The following is a 17,147-nucleotide window of genomic DNA, read 5'->3' as shown; positions in this document are numbered from 1 at the left end:
CAACATTTTCTGACGACTCTGCCAAGTTCCATTGATCTTCAGTATTTTCTTCCCCAAAACAGCAGTGCAAAGGAGCCAAATCATCATACGGTACTTCTTCACCTACGTATTACGTTCTGATAGCTCATATATATATATATATATATATATATATATATATATATAGACACACACACACGCATACTGGCAGATTTTTTAATCCGATTAAAAAAAAAAAAAAGATACGTTTTGAAATACTGCATTTGAGAGTTTGTGAGCTTTGATTCGAGCCATAGGAAAGACATAGAACAAAAATGTCTATACTGATAACAAATAAAATAGAATTTGATTGTTATGATAATCAAGTCATTCAACACATGTCTGATGTTTATCTACCTAAACATTTTTTACTAACATCAAACATATCTCAATTTCCATAGCGCACATGCGCTGTCTTCTTCCGCGCTCGTTTCTAAGCTCTATTTTCGTTTCTTCCTCACCCGAACTTGTAAGAGCGGGTCTCTGACGATTGGTTAGGCTTTGTTCGTACGTAATTACAACTGCACTATTTACCACATCTATTGGTCAGCTAGGATGCCAATCAGACTGAATCATAAAAAACGACAAATCAAAAGAACTTTCTATGGAAAAAGCACCTCCTTGTCGGTCTGATTGGTTTCCTTTCTTGGCGTCATGTAGCTATTTCTTATTGGCATTTTGTGATTAGACAGCGGTGGTGTCCGTCTCTGATTCGGTTCTCCTTTTGTTTCGTAGTTTCCCTCGGTGGGTCGCACTGATGTATTCCCGTTTCGCACTTTATTATTAACAATAGATTTAAAATTGCGTAGTTGCTGCATGTTAATATTTATTTTCTTTAGGGTTTTGTAAATTCGGGATGTTCTTTTCGTTAACATGGAGACAAAACGAGGGGAGATTCCCAGCGGTTTATTGGACGACCTCTGCAGGTAAGTGCTGTTTAAAAAGAACAACTGTGTGTGTGTGTGTGTGTGTGTGTGTGTGTGTGTGTGTGTGTGTGTGTGTGTAGTTTGTGCATTTTGTGCATTTCAGTTGTTTTGAAGACATCATACAACACTTTTTTTTCGCTTTCCTAATATGTTATTTTAATGGAAGATAAAATGTGCCATTTCCAAAAAAGAGTACCGCAATTGTTTTTAAACAAAAGTTGTATAATGTCGAGTAGCTTGGTCTGAATACATGAGTTAAGGTGAGTTATTGTGTGTGTGTGTGTGTGTGTGTGTGTGTGTGTATATATATATATATATATATATATATATATATATATATATATATATATATATATAATAATAATTAGAATATATATATATATATATATATATATATATATATATATATATATAATAATAATTAGAATATATATATATATATATATATATATATATATATATATATATATATATATATATATAATAATAATTAGAATATATATATATATATATATATATATATATATATATATATATATATATATATAATAATTAGAATATATATATATATATATATATATATATATATGAGGTGTTATGAACCCTGAAAGGACGTATTGGCTTTTGTTGGTGCAGGTGAGATGAGTCTATAATTTTGGGGCTGTTTAGTTTCATGAAGAGCTTTTCATTCAGTGTACAACGTTGTTCTTGATTAGCAAAGCTATTTTGAGTGTTCTGTGTAATTTAAAATACTATTGCCTAAGTCAGGTTTTTAAACTTTTTTTAGACCAACTCCCTTATTATTATTATTATTATTATTATTATTATTATTATTTATTTCTTAGCAGACGCCCTTATCCAGGGCGACTTACAATCGTAAGCAAATACATTTCAAGTGTTACAATACAAGTAATACAATAAGAGCAAGAAATACAATAACTATGATTTTAAATACTTTTCTACTGCAATATTTAAAACCATATTGGCATGGCATTTTACTTCGTTGGATTAACTGGACATGCTGTACACATCTACAGTTTTATTACAGCATAGCCAATAGAGAAAAAAACAAACCGATATTGATACACTGTGTTGTCTCTCATAGCAACATTAGCTTACTCAACAAGCAAGGAACTCTACCTAGACAAATATCTGGTACGGTTATACAGGCTTTTGAAAACTAACCACTAGTTTCAATTCATATTTCGGTATCATTCAGGATACATTTTTACGCCTTATTGGATATAGTACAATGCAATTATTTGCGCAATCTATATGGGCCGCACCCACCCAGGTATTGTACAGTAAGTTTATATATATTTTTTTGTTTGGATGTTTGTATACTTCGTATTCGTGGCAGAACAAAACAGGCAGTTTTTTTTTTAAACCCAACAGAGGCAAACACACTTGTAGTTTAGTACTTTTAAAAACTAACTTTATAATGCCGGGGATATTGATATGACTGCTTTCCTTGCATTGCTGTGATCTTTATAAGACACACCTGAGCTTGTTACCTACAGTGCCTATAGTAAGCATTCACCCACCTTGGACGTTTTCACAGTTTGTGTTACAACCTGAAATCTTGATGCATTTAAATGGGATTTTTTTTCCTTTGATTTACACAACCTACTCGGCACTTTGAAGAGGCAAGATAATTTTTATTGTGAAACAACAGTTAATGAAAAATAAAAAAACTGAAATGACTTGGTTAGATAAGTATTCACCCCCTGAGTCAATACTTGGTAGAACCACCTTTGGCAGCAATTACCGCTGTGAGTCTTTTGGGGTAAGTCTCTACCAGGTTTGCACATCTGGATCGTGCAATATTCACCCATTCTTCTTGGCAAAATTGTTCAAGCTTTGTCAAGTTGGATGGGGATCGTTGGTGGACAGCAATCAAAGTCTTGCCACAGATTCTCAATTGGATTCAAGTCCGGGCTTTGACTGGGCCACCCTAGGACATTCATTTTCTTGTTTTTAAGCCACTCCAGTGTCGCTTTGGCTGTGTATTTGGGGTCATTGTCCTGCTGAAAGGTGAATCTCTGCCCCGGTCTTAGGTCTTTTGCAGACTGAAGCAGGTTTTCCTTAAGGATTTGCCTGTATTTAGCTCCATCCATTTTCCACTCTACCCTGACAAGCTTCCCAGTCCCTGCCGATTGAAAAGCATCCCCATAGCATGATGCTGCCACCACCATGCTTCACAGTAGGGATGGTGTTACCTGGGTGATGTGCTGTGTTGGGTTTGCGCCAGACATAACGCTTTACATTTAGGCCATATAGTTCAATTTTTGTTTCATCGGACCACAGAATCTTTTGCCACATCTTTCCAGAGTCGCCCACATACCTTTTGGCAAATTCCAAGCGGGATTTTACATGGGCTTTTTTCAGAAATTGCTTCCTTCTTGCCACTCTTCCATACAGGGCAGATTTGTGGAGTACCTGAGCTATTGTTGACACATGGACAGTTTCTTCCATCTCAGCCATGGAACGCTGTAGGTCTTTCAGATTAGTCATTGGCCTCTTGCTGACTTTTCTGGCCAATGCCCTTCTTACCCAGCTGCTCAGTTTAGGAGGATGGCCTGCTTTAAGCAGATTCTAGGTGGTGCTGTATACCTTCCACTTCTTCCACTGTGCTCCAAGGGATGTTCAATGCCTTTGAAATCTTTTTATACACCTCCCCTGATCTGTGCCTTTCCACAACTTTATCCCAGAGTTCTTTTGAAAGCTCCTTGGTCTTCATGGTAGTATCTTTGCTTTGAATGCACTACCCTGTGGGACCTTACAGAGACAGGTGTATTTAATCTGAAATCATGTGAACCACTTTTATTGCACACAGATGGACTCCATTTAATTTATTGTGTGAATCCTGAGCTTATTTAGGAGTGTCATAGCAAAGGGGGTGAATACTTATCTAATGAAGACTTATTGAAAGTATTGAGTAGGTTGTGTAAATCAAAGGAGAAAAAAAAATCCAATTTAAATGCATCAAGATTTCAGGTTGTAACACAACAAACTGTGAAAACATCCAAGGGGGGTGAATGCTTACTATAAACATCTGGGCTACCTCAAAAATACCCTGAATTTTCACCCCTGCATGATAATTCAACTTTTCTCAGTGCTGTCTCTCTCTCTCCTTCTTTCTCTCTCTCTCCAGTCGATTCATCCTGCACATTCCCAGTGAAGAAAGGGACAATGCAATTCGAGTGTGTTTTCAGATTGAGCTCGCCCATTGGTTTTACCTGGATTTCTGCATGCAGAACTCACCAGGATTACCTCAGTGTGGGATAAGAGACTTTGCCAAAGCTGATATCCTTTCTGATGTTACCTCAAGCCTTTACCAGTGCATAACAAAGTACATTAAATAATGTTTGTTTACAGACACCAAAAGAGAGAGTTTAAATTAGAAATGGAATTTGAGTGTGCACAAGCACTGCACACTTTGAAACTTTTACTGCATTCTTTTCAGCTCCAGTGAATCATTTATTTCCCCCTTAACATAATTTGTACTTTTTAATCACTGTCCATTTTTATTGCCTCATGGAGAAGACGTGCAGAAGGTTTTAGATCAATGGAAGGAGTATAAAATGGGTGTCCCAACCTATGGGGCAATTATTCTTGACGAAACACTTGAAAATGTAAGTATTTTGAGTCGTAGGCTACAGTATGCGTCAGTCTGTTTTAGTTTGGCTGTGACATCAACATGACTAACTTCTTAGTTATAAATTGCATGCATATAGCTAAATGGCATGTATTCAATTTGCAAGTGTTACAAATGTTTAACCATTTGTAACTCAGAATTTTGACCGGATACTTGATTCAGGTTATTAGAGCCAGTGTGTTTATACAAGTTAATGCTGGTAGCAGCTCTGATGAAATGCTCTGACTATTTTATTCTTTTCTTTTTCCCTTTTCAAAATATTTCTCTTTAATACCAGAAACTTGTAAACAAATATTTCTTTGTGTTTAGGTACTGCTAGTTCAGGGTTATCTTGCAAAGTCTGGCTGGGGCTTTCCTAAAGGTAAAGTCAACAAGGAGGAGGCTCCACATGATTGTGCTGTACGAGAAGTGAGTATTGTATGGAGGTTATTCAAAAACTTCTATTTCGTTTAATAGGCTTTGAGCTTGAGTTTATTTCTACTTTTCAAGTTGTATGTTAAATCTGTTTCACTAACACACTAGCGTAGTAGTAAGCAGTTTAACGGGGTAAGGAAGCTTTTGTCCTTATAGATAAAAACGTCCTTTTAGAATGACTGCATTGAATAGCATACTGTATATGATTGTAATGCCCATCCTGCAGATGAACAGTTTTCTTTGGTGTGGGGAATGACTAGATGTATGTCAGTGAAATCTGTGGGTTTCTTAAAGTTCACATTCTGTTTTGTCCTACCTTCTAAGGTGCTTGAAGAAACTAGCTTTGACATCCGAGATCGCATCTGCAAAGATAACTTCATCGAGCTGAAAATCAATGATCAGTTGGCTCGTTTGTACATAATCCCAGGGGTACCAAAGGATACAAAATTCAACCCCAAGACAAGAAAAGAAATAAGGGTGTGTGCTACAGATCTTTTTGAGATTAGATTGTTTTCCTTGGGTTGAATAATATAACATTTTGAAAAAGGAAAAAAAAAAAACATTGTTTATTGTTTGTTTCAGAATATTGAATGGTTCTCAATCGAGAAGCTTCCTAGTCACAGGAATGATATGACTCCAAAGTCCAAACTTGGACTAGCTCCAAACAAGTTCTTTATGGCCATTCCATTTATTAGGTAGGTTTGACTACATTGTGTGCCCTTTTCCTCTTGATACAATGAAACAATTTGATTATGCTTATTTCTCTATTTTAACATATACTTTTAAATATATTTGGAAAGTGATTTCAATGTATCGGTTTGGCAAAACCTTTCCAGTCAGTTTTGGACCAAATCGCATACTGGCTCTTTTTTGGCAAATATTTAAAATGCACTGAATGGAAATGTGCATGTTATATATATATAATATTATATTTTAAAATCTTGATTGTATTCTTAAAATAACTAGGACATTTGTGTTTCTGAACTTGTGTGGTATTTTTTTTTTTTTAAATAAGATGTGTGATTAATCTTTTTTCCCCTCTTTTCCCATCCACAGACCACTTAGAGAATGGATAACAAAGAAGTATGGAGGGTCTTCAGACAGCGACAATGGAATCAATTCAACAGGCAGTACTCCATCCAAACCTCACATGGACAAAATCCGGTAAAAAATGTCAAATCGTGCCACATCATTATGTAGCAAGTTCCTATTTAGCAGTTGGTTCTAATGTTTCTGTAGCTATGGATGTTTTGCTAGACTTCAGTGGATAATGTCTTGCTGCCAAACTGTGGATGTCAGACTATGTGGCTTGCGAGCAAACAATTTACATTGAGCTTTCTCTTTTGTTAGATCCAGAGCAAGGCAAAATCAAGTGTTTCCTGATGGATCTCCAGGAGAGCTGTGGGTTAAACAAAGGCAGCAACCACAAAAGCCATTCAACCAAACAAATCAACAGGAGCTGTCTGATATTTTAAAAATGAAGGTACATTTGAAAAACATTTACAAACCTACAAGAAATTAGTTTTGGGTTACATTTTTCCTATTGGTCATACACTATTTTTCTTTACAAGCTATGTTAATTTGAAAATAGTAATATGTGGTCATATATGAAAATACAGGACATTGACATTAATAAAGGGTCCACATAGGGATGTCACGGTATCAAATTTTGACGGTATGGTAACCATCAAATATACCATGGTTATCGTCGTACCACGGTATAATGTCATTTGTTTTGTAATCTGTTTTTAAATGGCTATTTAAAGAAATACAGTCAAGTCATTTAACCCTTTGTGGTCCTATGTCGGACCTGGTCCGACATTGCAATTATTCCTATCCGGTCAAATGTTGGACCCTGTCCGACATCAAAAAAACGCAAAAAACGGGCTTGATGTAACTTACAAAAAAAAGGATGGTAAGTAAGTAGATTCAAGAAAATGCACAGAGTCTTTTTCTTCAATCAGTTGTTAGGTTTATTGAAATATGCATGGAGTCTGGTCCCAGGTACAGGACAAACAGAATACTCGTTCTTACAATTGTTGCATGACATTAAATACCCTTCTGTATAGATGGTCCACCTCCTCTTTCTCTAAAACTTAACCAATAGAAAAGGTACAACACATTATTCTGTTACCATATATTTAATTTAGTGTGTGTGTCTGTGTGTGTAATCTAGTGTGACAACCTCTGAACTCAGTGCATTCTTCAGACCCCTGGTGGTGCCCCAAAAGGTCCATCCATCTAGTTTTTTGTTATCTTCCTTTTTCATATCTCTCCGTTTTGCCTGAGACCCTTTGAGTCCATTGGCATTATCTCTTATTCTCCCTGAGAACCTTTGGGTCCAACGGCAGTCCCTGGGAGCCTTTTAGCTCCTTTATGCTTTGTATTCCAAAAGTCTTAGAGCCTGGCCCCTTCTGGTCCACAGCATTATCTTGTTAGCTTGCAGTCAATGTTGGACAAGAAGCTTGTAGACGCAAGGTCTCTTATCAATTGTTAGCAGTACATGCAATTTGAACCAAACAGCCTGCTATCTGCAATATTAGTCTCTTTTCAGAAAAGTACACCAGTATAGCTCTGCCAGTCCACATGCGTAGCAAACTGCTAATCAATTCTCGATCCATGTTTTCCAACAGGGCTTCTAGTTGTTTTTTCTCCGGAAAAAGCAGAGAAAACCATTCAATGGCTGAGTGGGAGCGACAGGAGCCGAGACAAGTCAGGAAAAAAAAAAAAAGGGCGTATCTCATTAATAGTCATACTTGCCCCTGGCATCAGATAGGGGCGGCCATAAGAAAACAAGCTGGCTGATACTGAATCAGCGCACAGAGAATATCACGGACATTTGCAGAGCTTTTTTGAGATGTTATAGTAATAAAATAATGACTTGGATCACATTATTGAGGAGTTTGGTGATAAAACGAGTGATCAGGAGATGATTGATCAGTATGTACTATTATTATTATTATTATTATTATTATTATTATTATTATTTATTTATTAGCATATGTGAAAGCAATAGCGAACGAAAGGGTGGGACAGGGCTGGAGACGCCTAGTGAGTGTTTTGTTGATATGCAGGGCCTTTTAAACCCGTTTGACTGTGGAAAAAAATACTTTAAAACAGCGCGTCTAAAATGGGCTGTGTGTGTGAAAATAAATTGGACCTGATGCTCCTGGCACGCACTTAATAAATGGACTGCAAAGGGTTAAAGGTGTTTTTATAATTGAAACCATTAAATGCTCAGATGACTCCTTGTGGTAGAATATGGATATTGCAGGTTATGTTATATTCCGCAAGGAATAGTCTTCTGTATTGACATACATACAAAAAAAGTGACATGGTACTGAGGCCCACATGTAAAGCTCGTGTCTCTTTGTTTGAGTAGTAACAGGTGTGTTTTGTCCGGAGTTGAAGATTTTTACGAAATTATTTATTTTTTATTTTTTTGTCCACTGCAGCATCTTGCAATATGTTGAGCTTGGATCTGTCATGGCCCAGGTTTCAAACAGTTATACTTTCCAGTGCTGGTTTTCTGCTAATGTTAGAACACCTGGGAGAATGTCTTAAATGCTTTGTGGGGCAACTCAGTTGCACGAGCATCCATTAGAGTGGAAAATCATTGCTTTGCTTAATAGATAACAGCAGTGTCGGTAATAAACATGAATTCAATATTCTATAAGGAGCAAGTGCTTCTGATCGATTCTAAAACCCCTAGTCCTATTCTCTAAAACAGAATAGGCCTAGCTTTGCACAGTAGTCAGTAGCAGGGCTCTAAATTGGCAACAAAAAGGGCAAGGCCAAAATGGCCTTCATTTCAATACATTTGTAGCAGGCACCAAGGCCACAAAACTTAAGTTAAGGCCAAAGTGTAGTATGTTGTGTAATTTTGTTTAGGATTCATATATAAAGCTAATTATTGGCTACAGAAAGAAATACAGTTTAACTTAATAACTATTTATTCAGAAAATAGTATTTGCCAAATTTGGGTGTGGTTTTTTTTTATTTTATTTTATTTTTTTTATTAAATAATTCTTTCCAATTCAGAATAGCCAATTATTTTTAGGCTCAGTTCACCGCTACCACCACTGAGCTGACTCTGGTGGGGCGAAGACGAACATATGCTGTCCTCCGAAGCCTGTACCATCAGCCGACCGCTTCTTTTACACACTGCAGGCCCACCATGCAGCCACCTCAGAGCTACAGCGTCGGAGGGCAGCTTACAGGCAAGCCCGCAGGCACATGGCCAGACCACAGGGGTCGCTGGTGTGTGGTGAGCCGGGGACACCCTGGCCGACCTAAGCCATCCCCTACTCGGGTGGCGCTCTGCCAATTGTGCGCCGCTTCCGTTCTCTGTCGGCAGTGGAATAGCCTGGACTCGAACCGACGACGTTCAGGCTATAGGGCACATCCTGCACTCCACACGGAGCACCTTTACCGAATGCGCCACTCGGGAGCCCCCTACTGCCGTGAATTTTAAAGAATTTCCTCAATTTTCATAGGGTCTTAACCATCACAGCTGCTGCATGAACATGGGGTTACCATATTCAGCTTGTGTTAATACAGCACCTGCTGGACGTCCATGCATTTGTATTTGATCAGATTGTTATCGTCCCTCTTGTTCTTCAGTTTAAAACGTGATTCCCTGCTTTTATTTTCCTTTACAGAATGAAATCCTAGCGCACTCATGAATATTGACACGTGTTTTGCATGGAATTTGTGCGATTTAACCATGTAATCATGTTATTGTTTGGATACAAACACTTCCAAATGCAGCCATCTCTAGTTGCTGTAGCTGGAAGGGTAGTGCGGCCAGATTGGCAGTGAATAAAAACATTTTGAGGGGCATTGCGGTAATTGACGCATGGCTGGCGTTAATTTCGAGCCTTGCAGTAGCATAGAACTACCAGTAGCATATGTGTGTGTTGTCCTTTTATTGTGCCACTGTATTTTCTAACCTCCCTGAACATCTCCCAACTACTCACTACCAATCCTGAATTCAAGAGCGTCTGGAGACACATAGAAGTTTGGGAAATGTGACAGTTAGCAAAAGTTCTTCATCAGATAACAATCTCAATTGTTTTCTTGCAGAACCAGAGTCTGAAGGGGAATGGTAAAAAGCTGCACCAGGATTCCCCTAACATGAAGAAAAGGGCAAATGGGGTAAACAATCAACAGGTTAAACCTCAACAGTCCGCAGTAAGTCGAATTCATCGAAGGAGTGTCTTTTTTTTAATTTTTTTATTATTGAACCATTTATCGTAGCTAGTTTCACAACCGCAGTACAATACAATAATAAAATGTGCTTAAAGCTCTGACACATTTGGAAAACACTTGCTTTGATTCCTAAAACTCCCAGGTCCATCCAAACTTAATTGACAATGTCAAGCTTTTTCCAAAACTGTTTGGTACAGAACCTCTATTTGTCCTTTAATAACAACATTGTGAACTCCATATTTAATGAAAATTGAACAAGTCAGTACTCCTTAAAAAAGAGTATTTATTTTAGTTTAAAACATGGTTAGGCAGGCGACAAAAGAAAAAAGATAAAATAGCAGGCGTGTTTGGGCTATCAAGCCCTCATCAGTGCATCATGAAGGAACAAAGAGACTCAACTATATAGGCTTAACAAGATACAGGTGTATGATTAGTACATTTACAAGTGAATCAAGTCAGGAAGGACGTCAGTTAAGCTTCAATTAGGAGATTAATTAAAGATAATATCAATTAACATAACAAAATACAATTTATAATAATCAAACACATACATTGTATAAACAAAACAAATGAACTAAAAAGTACATAATTAAATGGTTTCCAATAAACGATTTCCATTACATGAGAGTAGATGTTAAAACTTCATGCTGATTTGAACTTGGCTTTCGCCAAGATAAACACCAACTAAGACGTAGCTTTACAGTAAACTAATGTGATCCATCTGTGTCTCCATCCATTTGCGTTTCCTTCAATCTGATGTAGATATCCTTCGCCAATGCAATTTGACTGCCGCCTTAACTTGATTAGAAATTGAAGAGAAAGTGGAAACAAAAGTAGTCGAGTGTTTTAAATGTTTTAGTCTCTGAACCTCTGCTTTGTCCTTTAAAACAACATTGTGAACTCCATATTTAAGCATTAGTCTTGAAAATGTAGCAGGTACATATCACATTTCAAACTCATTGGGGGGGAATCAGCAAAAGCAATGTTTTGGGTTTTTTTTTTTTTTTTTTTTTGCTTTTAATCCGTCTTTTCAGGTCAAAGTATCATGTCAACAATTTAAATTTTGTTTCCACAGAAGCCAGAGAAGAGGCTTCAACCAAGAAGGCTTCAGGACAACTTTGAAACAGGTAATTTATATTATCTTACAAACCAACCCACAGTAACATTTACACATTGCAGCACTAAAATTAGTAACATTTTTTCCCCCATAACATTTATTTCTTGCCCAACTGAAAGTCTGACCTTGAGGAAACTATAGTTCATATTTGAAATCAAGTAAACTCAACATTATTTCTCTTAAACTATCTTATAGTATCTTTGTCACATTTTTTTTTAACCCAGTCACTTAACCCAATTTTCAACACTATAATGAGAAGATGACCAACAGGCAGACTAATACTAAGAGTGGCAGCAAGGTATTTTTATTGATTTGCTTTGCAATTTTTTGTGAATCAACAGCAACAAAATGACTATTTGGAATATGTGTTTGATACAAGTGAAAGCTTTGTATATTGGAGAAAGGGTTCAGTTTCCAGAGTATTAAAATCTAGCGACTGGTAGACATTAACTTTCAAACAAAAGTGTGTGTTGTGTGGTTTTTTTTTTTTTGACTCGATACAAACCAAAAGTTTGTCTGTCACTAGTTTTATTTTTATATTTTGATGTAACTTAAAACGTGAGTATCGATGTTTCTTAAACTGCACAGACGCCATTTCTTAATCAGTGTTAAGTTTATTTCATACATGCAGGGAAACCAGTCCAAGTATAGAACTGATTACCAGTTGTTACATCTTTTACATGACATTAAATACCCTTCTGCATAGGTGTCTCTCTCCTCCTCTTCCTATAACACTCAACCAATGGCAAAGGGACAATGCATTATTCCCGCCACTATGTACCATGTGCACTCCAATCAGGAAAAAACAAGTTTCTCTTGATTAGTTTATACAAATCTACAAATCTCTTATCAGCCCCTTTGAAGTGTCTGGCTCCTTCCAGATCCCCCTGAAGACTAGCTTTATGACCCCCTCATAAACCAGCTGTATATTCTAAGCAAAAACCTGTTTAATTAGTTTTATACCCCACAGTGGACTCCTCTAAGGGCAAATGTCTTTCATGTCAGGGCTGGAGGTCAAAGGACTTGTTTGTACAACCTTGTGCTGCTGGCCAGTCATTTGCTTTGACACAAAAAAATCCTTTTCAGTTGTCATAACTTCAGGGTAACTTCTCTACCATATTGCCTTCAATTTACTTCTAATGTGCGGTTGTTTAAATATAGTTAAATATACATTAACTTGGTGTTTTTCTCAGCTCTCTGCTACCATCCATTGCTCAATGAAGCTGCTATTATTTCTTGCTTGCTTGGAGTCAATGCAGTGCAAGTATCTATATACCCAGAGTATATAGCCAGCCTTCATCTATTACAGCAGTGCTTGCATTTTTTGAACTAACAGTTTTTTTCTATCCAATGTTAAATCACTTTTCAGAAAAATAACATGAATACAGCCCTGTCATTCCTCATGCGTAGCAAACTGCTATTCAATACTTGTTCCATGTTTTCCAACATATTTTATTTGGTTCTTGACTTTAATTATGATCAATGCACATTTTGAGTCTGATTTTTCAGGCTTTCAATTAAAAAAGGTTTCTTTCCCTCCCCAGATGCAGTATGTGAATTATGCAGCTCCAATGATGAACAGCCACTTGACCACACAGAGAGGCCGTTTGGTGCATGCAGTGGGGACTGTGAATATGTTCTCTCTTCCAGGGCTTTTCTTGGCTTCAAGTTTGATCGGGATGCTATCATGAAGTGCTTTGAGTTATGATGGAGTGAATGGTTTACAATCAGGATGGTAATAGATTTGTAATCAAGATCATATTTTGAAGGACGTGCAAAGGCAAATTAGAGGAGTATATCGATTGTAATACGTTTTTAAAGTAGCACAATGCAACAGAGTTGCAGGAAGGAACAATTCAGTTATTCTGAGTAGTTTCTTGCTAATTTTATAACATTTAATTTAGCTTTTCACTCACTTCAAAATAGGATAGTTGGTGTTTTTTTTATAATAATAATAATAATAATAATAATAATAATAAAAAAAAGCCTTTCTCTCGCTCTCAGGACTTTGAAGAAATGAGGGGTTCTTAAACAGCTGTGAGGGATTATGTCCTGCTTGAAGTGGGAGGAGCAAACTGTAAATGCATTCTTTTTTTTTTCCATTGAATTGTATACCTTTTCAGTATTTAAACTTTTTTTTCAACCTGATAGAAACATAAGGGAATGGTGGACAACAAGTTGTTTTCACAATATATTTGCACACATTGTATTTCCTTGCTTTACATTGAGGATTGTGTGCTCTGTTAAAGTCAGTTTTCAGAGCCTTACTATGGCTTATAATTAAGTGTTGAATTTGGCAACGCATCTTCTGAACTACATTGTTTACAGATAACTAATTGGGATTTTAAATGGAGCAGAATGAATCCTTTGCAGTTGATTTCATAGAAATTATTCTTCATTCACCATCCATTTTGATGACACTTCTTTTTTTTTTTTAAATGGAGGCGGTTTTTAGTGTAGTATCTTTTTTTTATACAGTGCATTTTTTTTTTTTTTTTAGTGTATGTAGCTTCAATTACTGTTGTGGATTTCATTTCTAAGTCTTTGTTTTTGTTAGGGGTCTGTAACCTTACAGTAGTATTATGTTACTTTTGGTGAAACATCTACACTATTTATTTCTGGGGGTGGATTTGTAAATGCAGCTTTGGGATCAATGACAAATGAAATGCAAGTATCCTAGTTTTTAAATATTTAATTGCAAAATATCAAAACAAGACACTGACTGAGAACAATTCAAAAGAGTACGACTCTGCAACATCATCAAAGGATCATTTAAGCACTCTGTACTGTGTACCTGCACATTGTTTTATTGTAGTTTCTGTTTTCTTCAGTGCTCTTAGGATTGAGGTATGTGAACCTAATTTCTTCCTCTCCTGGTTAGCGTAGATCACCTGCATTTTATTTGGATCCAGGTATTCTGAGATCTTGAAACCTATAAGATAAGCAACATTTACTATGGTTGTACGTAATTAATAAGTGTGCTGCTGACAAATTCCCTCCACAGCTGTGAATTCAAAATGATAAAGTAAAATGTGTGGAGCTACATCCACGCATTTACATGTAAAAAATGTAAGTGTGAAGCATACATCCCTAGATAATCGGTGAATTGCTGAAGAACAGCCATGCCAAGTTTGATCACAATTGGAGATGTGGTTCTCCAGATATGTGCAGAATGTGACTTATCTTTGGGCATCTCCATAATCTCCCCAGTGGGGTTAATACACACGTATTAATCATGTGTAATAAACAGGTACACGTTAACTTGAGCTACTAACATGGATTACAACAACAGTTTCAATTTTCCAAAAGAGCAGATCAGTTACAAACGTTAGTTTTAAAGGTAATCGCTAGGTAATTTTAAATTCGATACATGTTGTAGTAGTGCACATATTTGTTATTGTACAGGCTTTAACAGTGTGAAATCAAATCTAGAAATCATTTAGTGTAAATGACTAGTAATTCTGGAGACTGTAGTTTCCCTCTGAATAAAACCTGACCACAACTTAAAAGTAATATTTTTAGTCATTTTACCTTTTGGTTTTTTCATGTAGGCATCTCATGGCTCACTCATGTTCCTTTAGAAATTAATTGTAAAGACAGTTCTTAACACCAAGTAGCTTTCCACTGAACTACAGTATCAGTGTGTGCTTATGTGGCATGATGTGTTGACCTTGACATCAGTGTGGTTGTAGACAGAATCTAGTCCCATAGGTTTGAACCACAAAGCTGACTCTATAGTGATGACAAGTGCAGCCAGTTTTTAAAGTGCAGTGTGAATGAACTGTGTGTATACAAACGTCGCTGTAATAAACCTGGTTTAAAAAATAAAAATTTGAGAAATGTTGTAGCCATGCTGATCAAAACAGATACAAATGAGAGATGACAAAAGCCAAAAAAGAATAAAATGAAATCTTGGTCTTTATGTTGAAAAATGTGATACTGTTTCTACCTCAGAGGGAGTCTGTAATCTTCTTTCTCTAGGTGCAGATTTATTTAATATTTTACATCCATTTGAAAAAATGACTGATCTGTTTGTATTGCAGGGTTTTTCAGTTGTGATTCCTTAGTTGCTCGGTTTATTATAATAAAATTTAATTAAAATAATCCTCAGTTGCTAACCTCTGAATTACAGGTGTGTGCTGATGCACTGGTAATAGGCAGGAACACAGCTTTTGAAGGTTTTACATATTTAAGCAGATGGAGATTTCATGTATAGTATATTCAGAAGGTTATTAATCATTTGTTACGCATATGACTTGATCAGAATGAACCAGTGTTTTTGTTTTTTTTTGACAAACCCTTACTTTAGTGGATGTAAAGACAGCATTACTGCTCGGAATGGTAATGACACACATTGTGAGATCTTAATACTGCAGCCATAAAGTTAATGAACCTGGTCTTTTCTGGATCTCATTCCAGTGTTGGTCAATAAAGGCTTTTGTGGAAATGCATTGCATGCATTATTTTGATTTGTGTTAACATTTTGATTCCAATTTAATTCAGTATGTTATGTGCTTGATTGTTGACTGAATATTATTTTACTAAAATGGTGGATGTACGTTTAACTTATCTAGTATTTCATGCTTCATTGCGGATTTGGCAGAATTACTCATTGTAAGTGTAAATGTTTACTGCAGTTAGTGTACACATTTATCTGTCAACATGAAACTGTAAAGTAACTGGTTTATGAATACCACAAAGCTAGGGACTAGATGGGCGAGGAGTTTTTTGTATTTTTTCCCATTCCCTTTTCTCAAACTTTTATTAATGGTTTATAATTATAAAAGTGCATAGAAATTGTAAAAACTGGAAGATCTGTCAATGTATTTTATCAAATGCTTTGAAAACTATGCAAAGTTATTTTCAAGGCAGTTACATTTTGAAGTACACGGTGTTCTTGTTTTGGGGAGGGGGCAGAATACTAACATATAGTCTTACTCAAAAAAGCTTCAAACGCTTGGCTTGACATTGTAAACACAGGGTGTACTGAAGTAAGCCTTTTTTTCCCAAATGAGTTATTTTGTTTTAAAGGCTTCAGTAAATCTTGGACTCGGAACCTTCTCTGAACCTCTGGGTTTATGAGAGAGGAATAAAATTGGTGTTTATCTGCAGAGTCAAAAAGGTAATCTATACCGAGCATTAAAAGAAACTTATCACTCCTTGACCATGACACGCTTGAGTGACTATGACTAAAACATACGAACTTAAGTCACCTAATTAGTGAGACAGTTGATTGGACACTGGCTATTTCAGCTGTTGAATTGCAAGCTTGAATAAAAGCAATAAAGAAAATGATAGAAAAAAAACCCAATATGCCACATCTGGCAAGAGAGCAGTACCTTTGTGCAATCGGCATGTTGGAGGCTGGACTAGGGCAGCGTACTGTGGCTCGTCGAATTGGGTGCTCGCAGCCAGCAATTTCAAACTGGGCGAGACGATATAACCAGACACACTCTGTTAATGACAGGCCACAAACTGGGAGACCAAGAGTCACAACACCTGCCCAAGATCGACAGATCATTTTGCAGCATCTTCATGATGTCAGTTGTTAATCAGCACAATAAAAAGTCGCTGCACCTGCTCTAAAACAGTGTTTGTCATATATGTGTTTATGTGTGTGTTTTTTTTTTTGTTTTTTTTTAAATCATTACTCGATAAAGACCCAGGTATCCATTCTGGATTTTCTACCTGTTCCGACCTCTAGTAGGAACAAACCTAAATGTTTTAGTTTTACTAAAATAAACTAGAGCCCCACATGAACTGTTAGATAACTTATATCTAGATAAATATATATATAATTACA

The 17,147-nt window shown here is 36.5% G+C and overlaps 1 protein-coding gene across 2 annotated transcripts; it reads left to right on the top strand.

The window, feature by feature from the left end:
- Window positions 1–671: 671 nt before the first annotated feature.
- LOC117409640 (m7GpppN-mRNA hydrolase) lies at window positions 672–16,932 on the top strand. 2 transcript variants are annotated; one of them, XM_059022765.1, is made up of 12 exons: window positions 681–762; window positions 858–944; window positions 4,099–4,250; window positions 4,452–4,579; window positions 4,912–5,010; window positions 5,341–5,493; window positions 5,599–5,711; window positions 6,073–6,180; window positions 6,367–6,499; window positions 10,102–10,209; window positions 11,303–11,354; window positions 12,889–16,932. In XM_059022765.1, the coding sequence occupies exons 2-12, from the start codon at window positions 892–894 to the stop codon at window positions 13,050–13,052; spliced, it is 1,263 nt and encodes a 420-aa protein (XP_058878748.1). In that variant the 5' UTR covers window positions 681–762; window positions 858–891; the 3' UTR covers window positions 13,053–16,932. The 2 variants fall into 2 exon arrangements, with proteins under 2 accessions (XP_033871836.1, XP_058878748.1); XM_034015945.3 differs by having other exon boundaries at window positions 672–944.
- Window positions 16,933–17,147: the final 215 nt, after the last annotated feature.

This window comes from Acipenser ruthenus, chromosome 1 (assembly GCF_902713425.1).
Source record: "Acipenser ruthenus chromosome 1, fAciRut3.2 maternal haplotype, whole genome shotgun sequence".
In the NCBI taxonomy this organism is placed as follows: domain Eukaryota; kingdom Metazoa; phylum Chordata; class Actinopteri; order Acipenseriformes; family Acipenseridae; genus Acipenser; species Acipenser ruthenus.
This window is presented reverse-complemented; position numbering and strand designations above follow the sequence as displayed.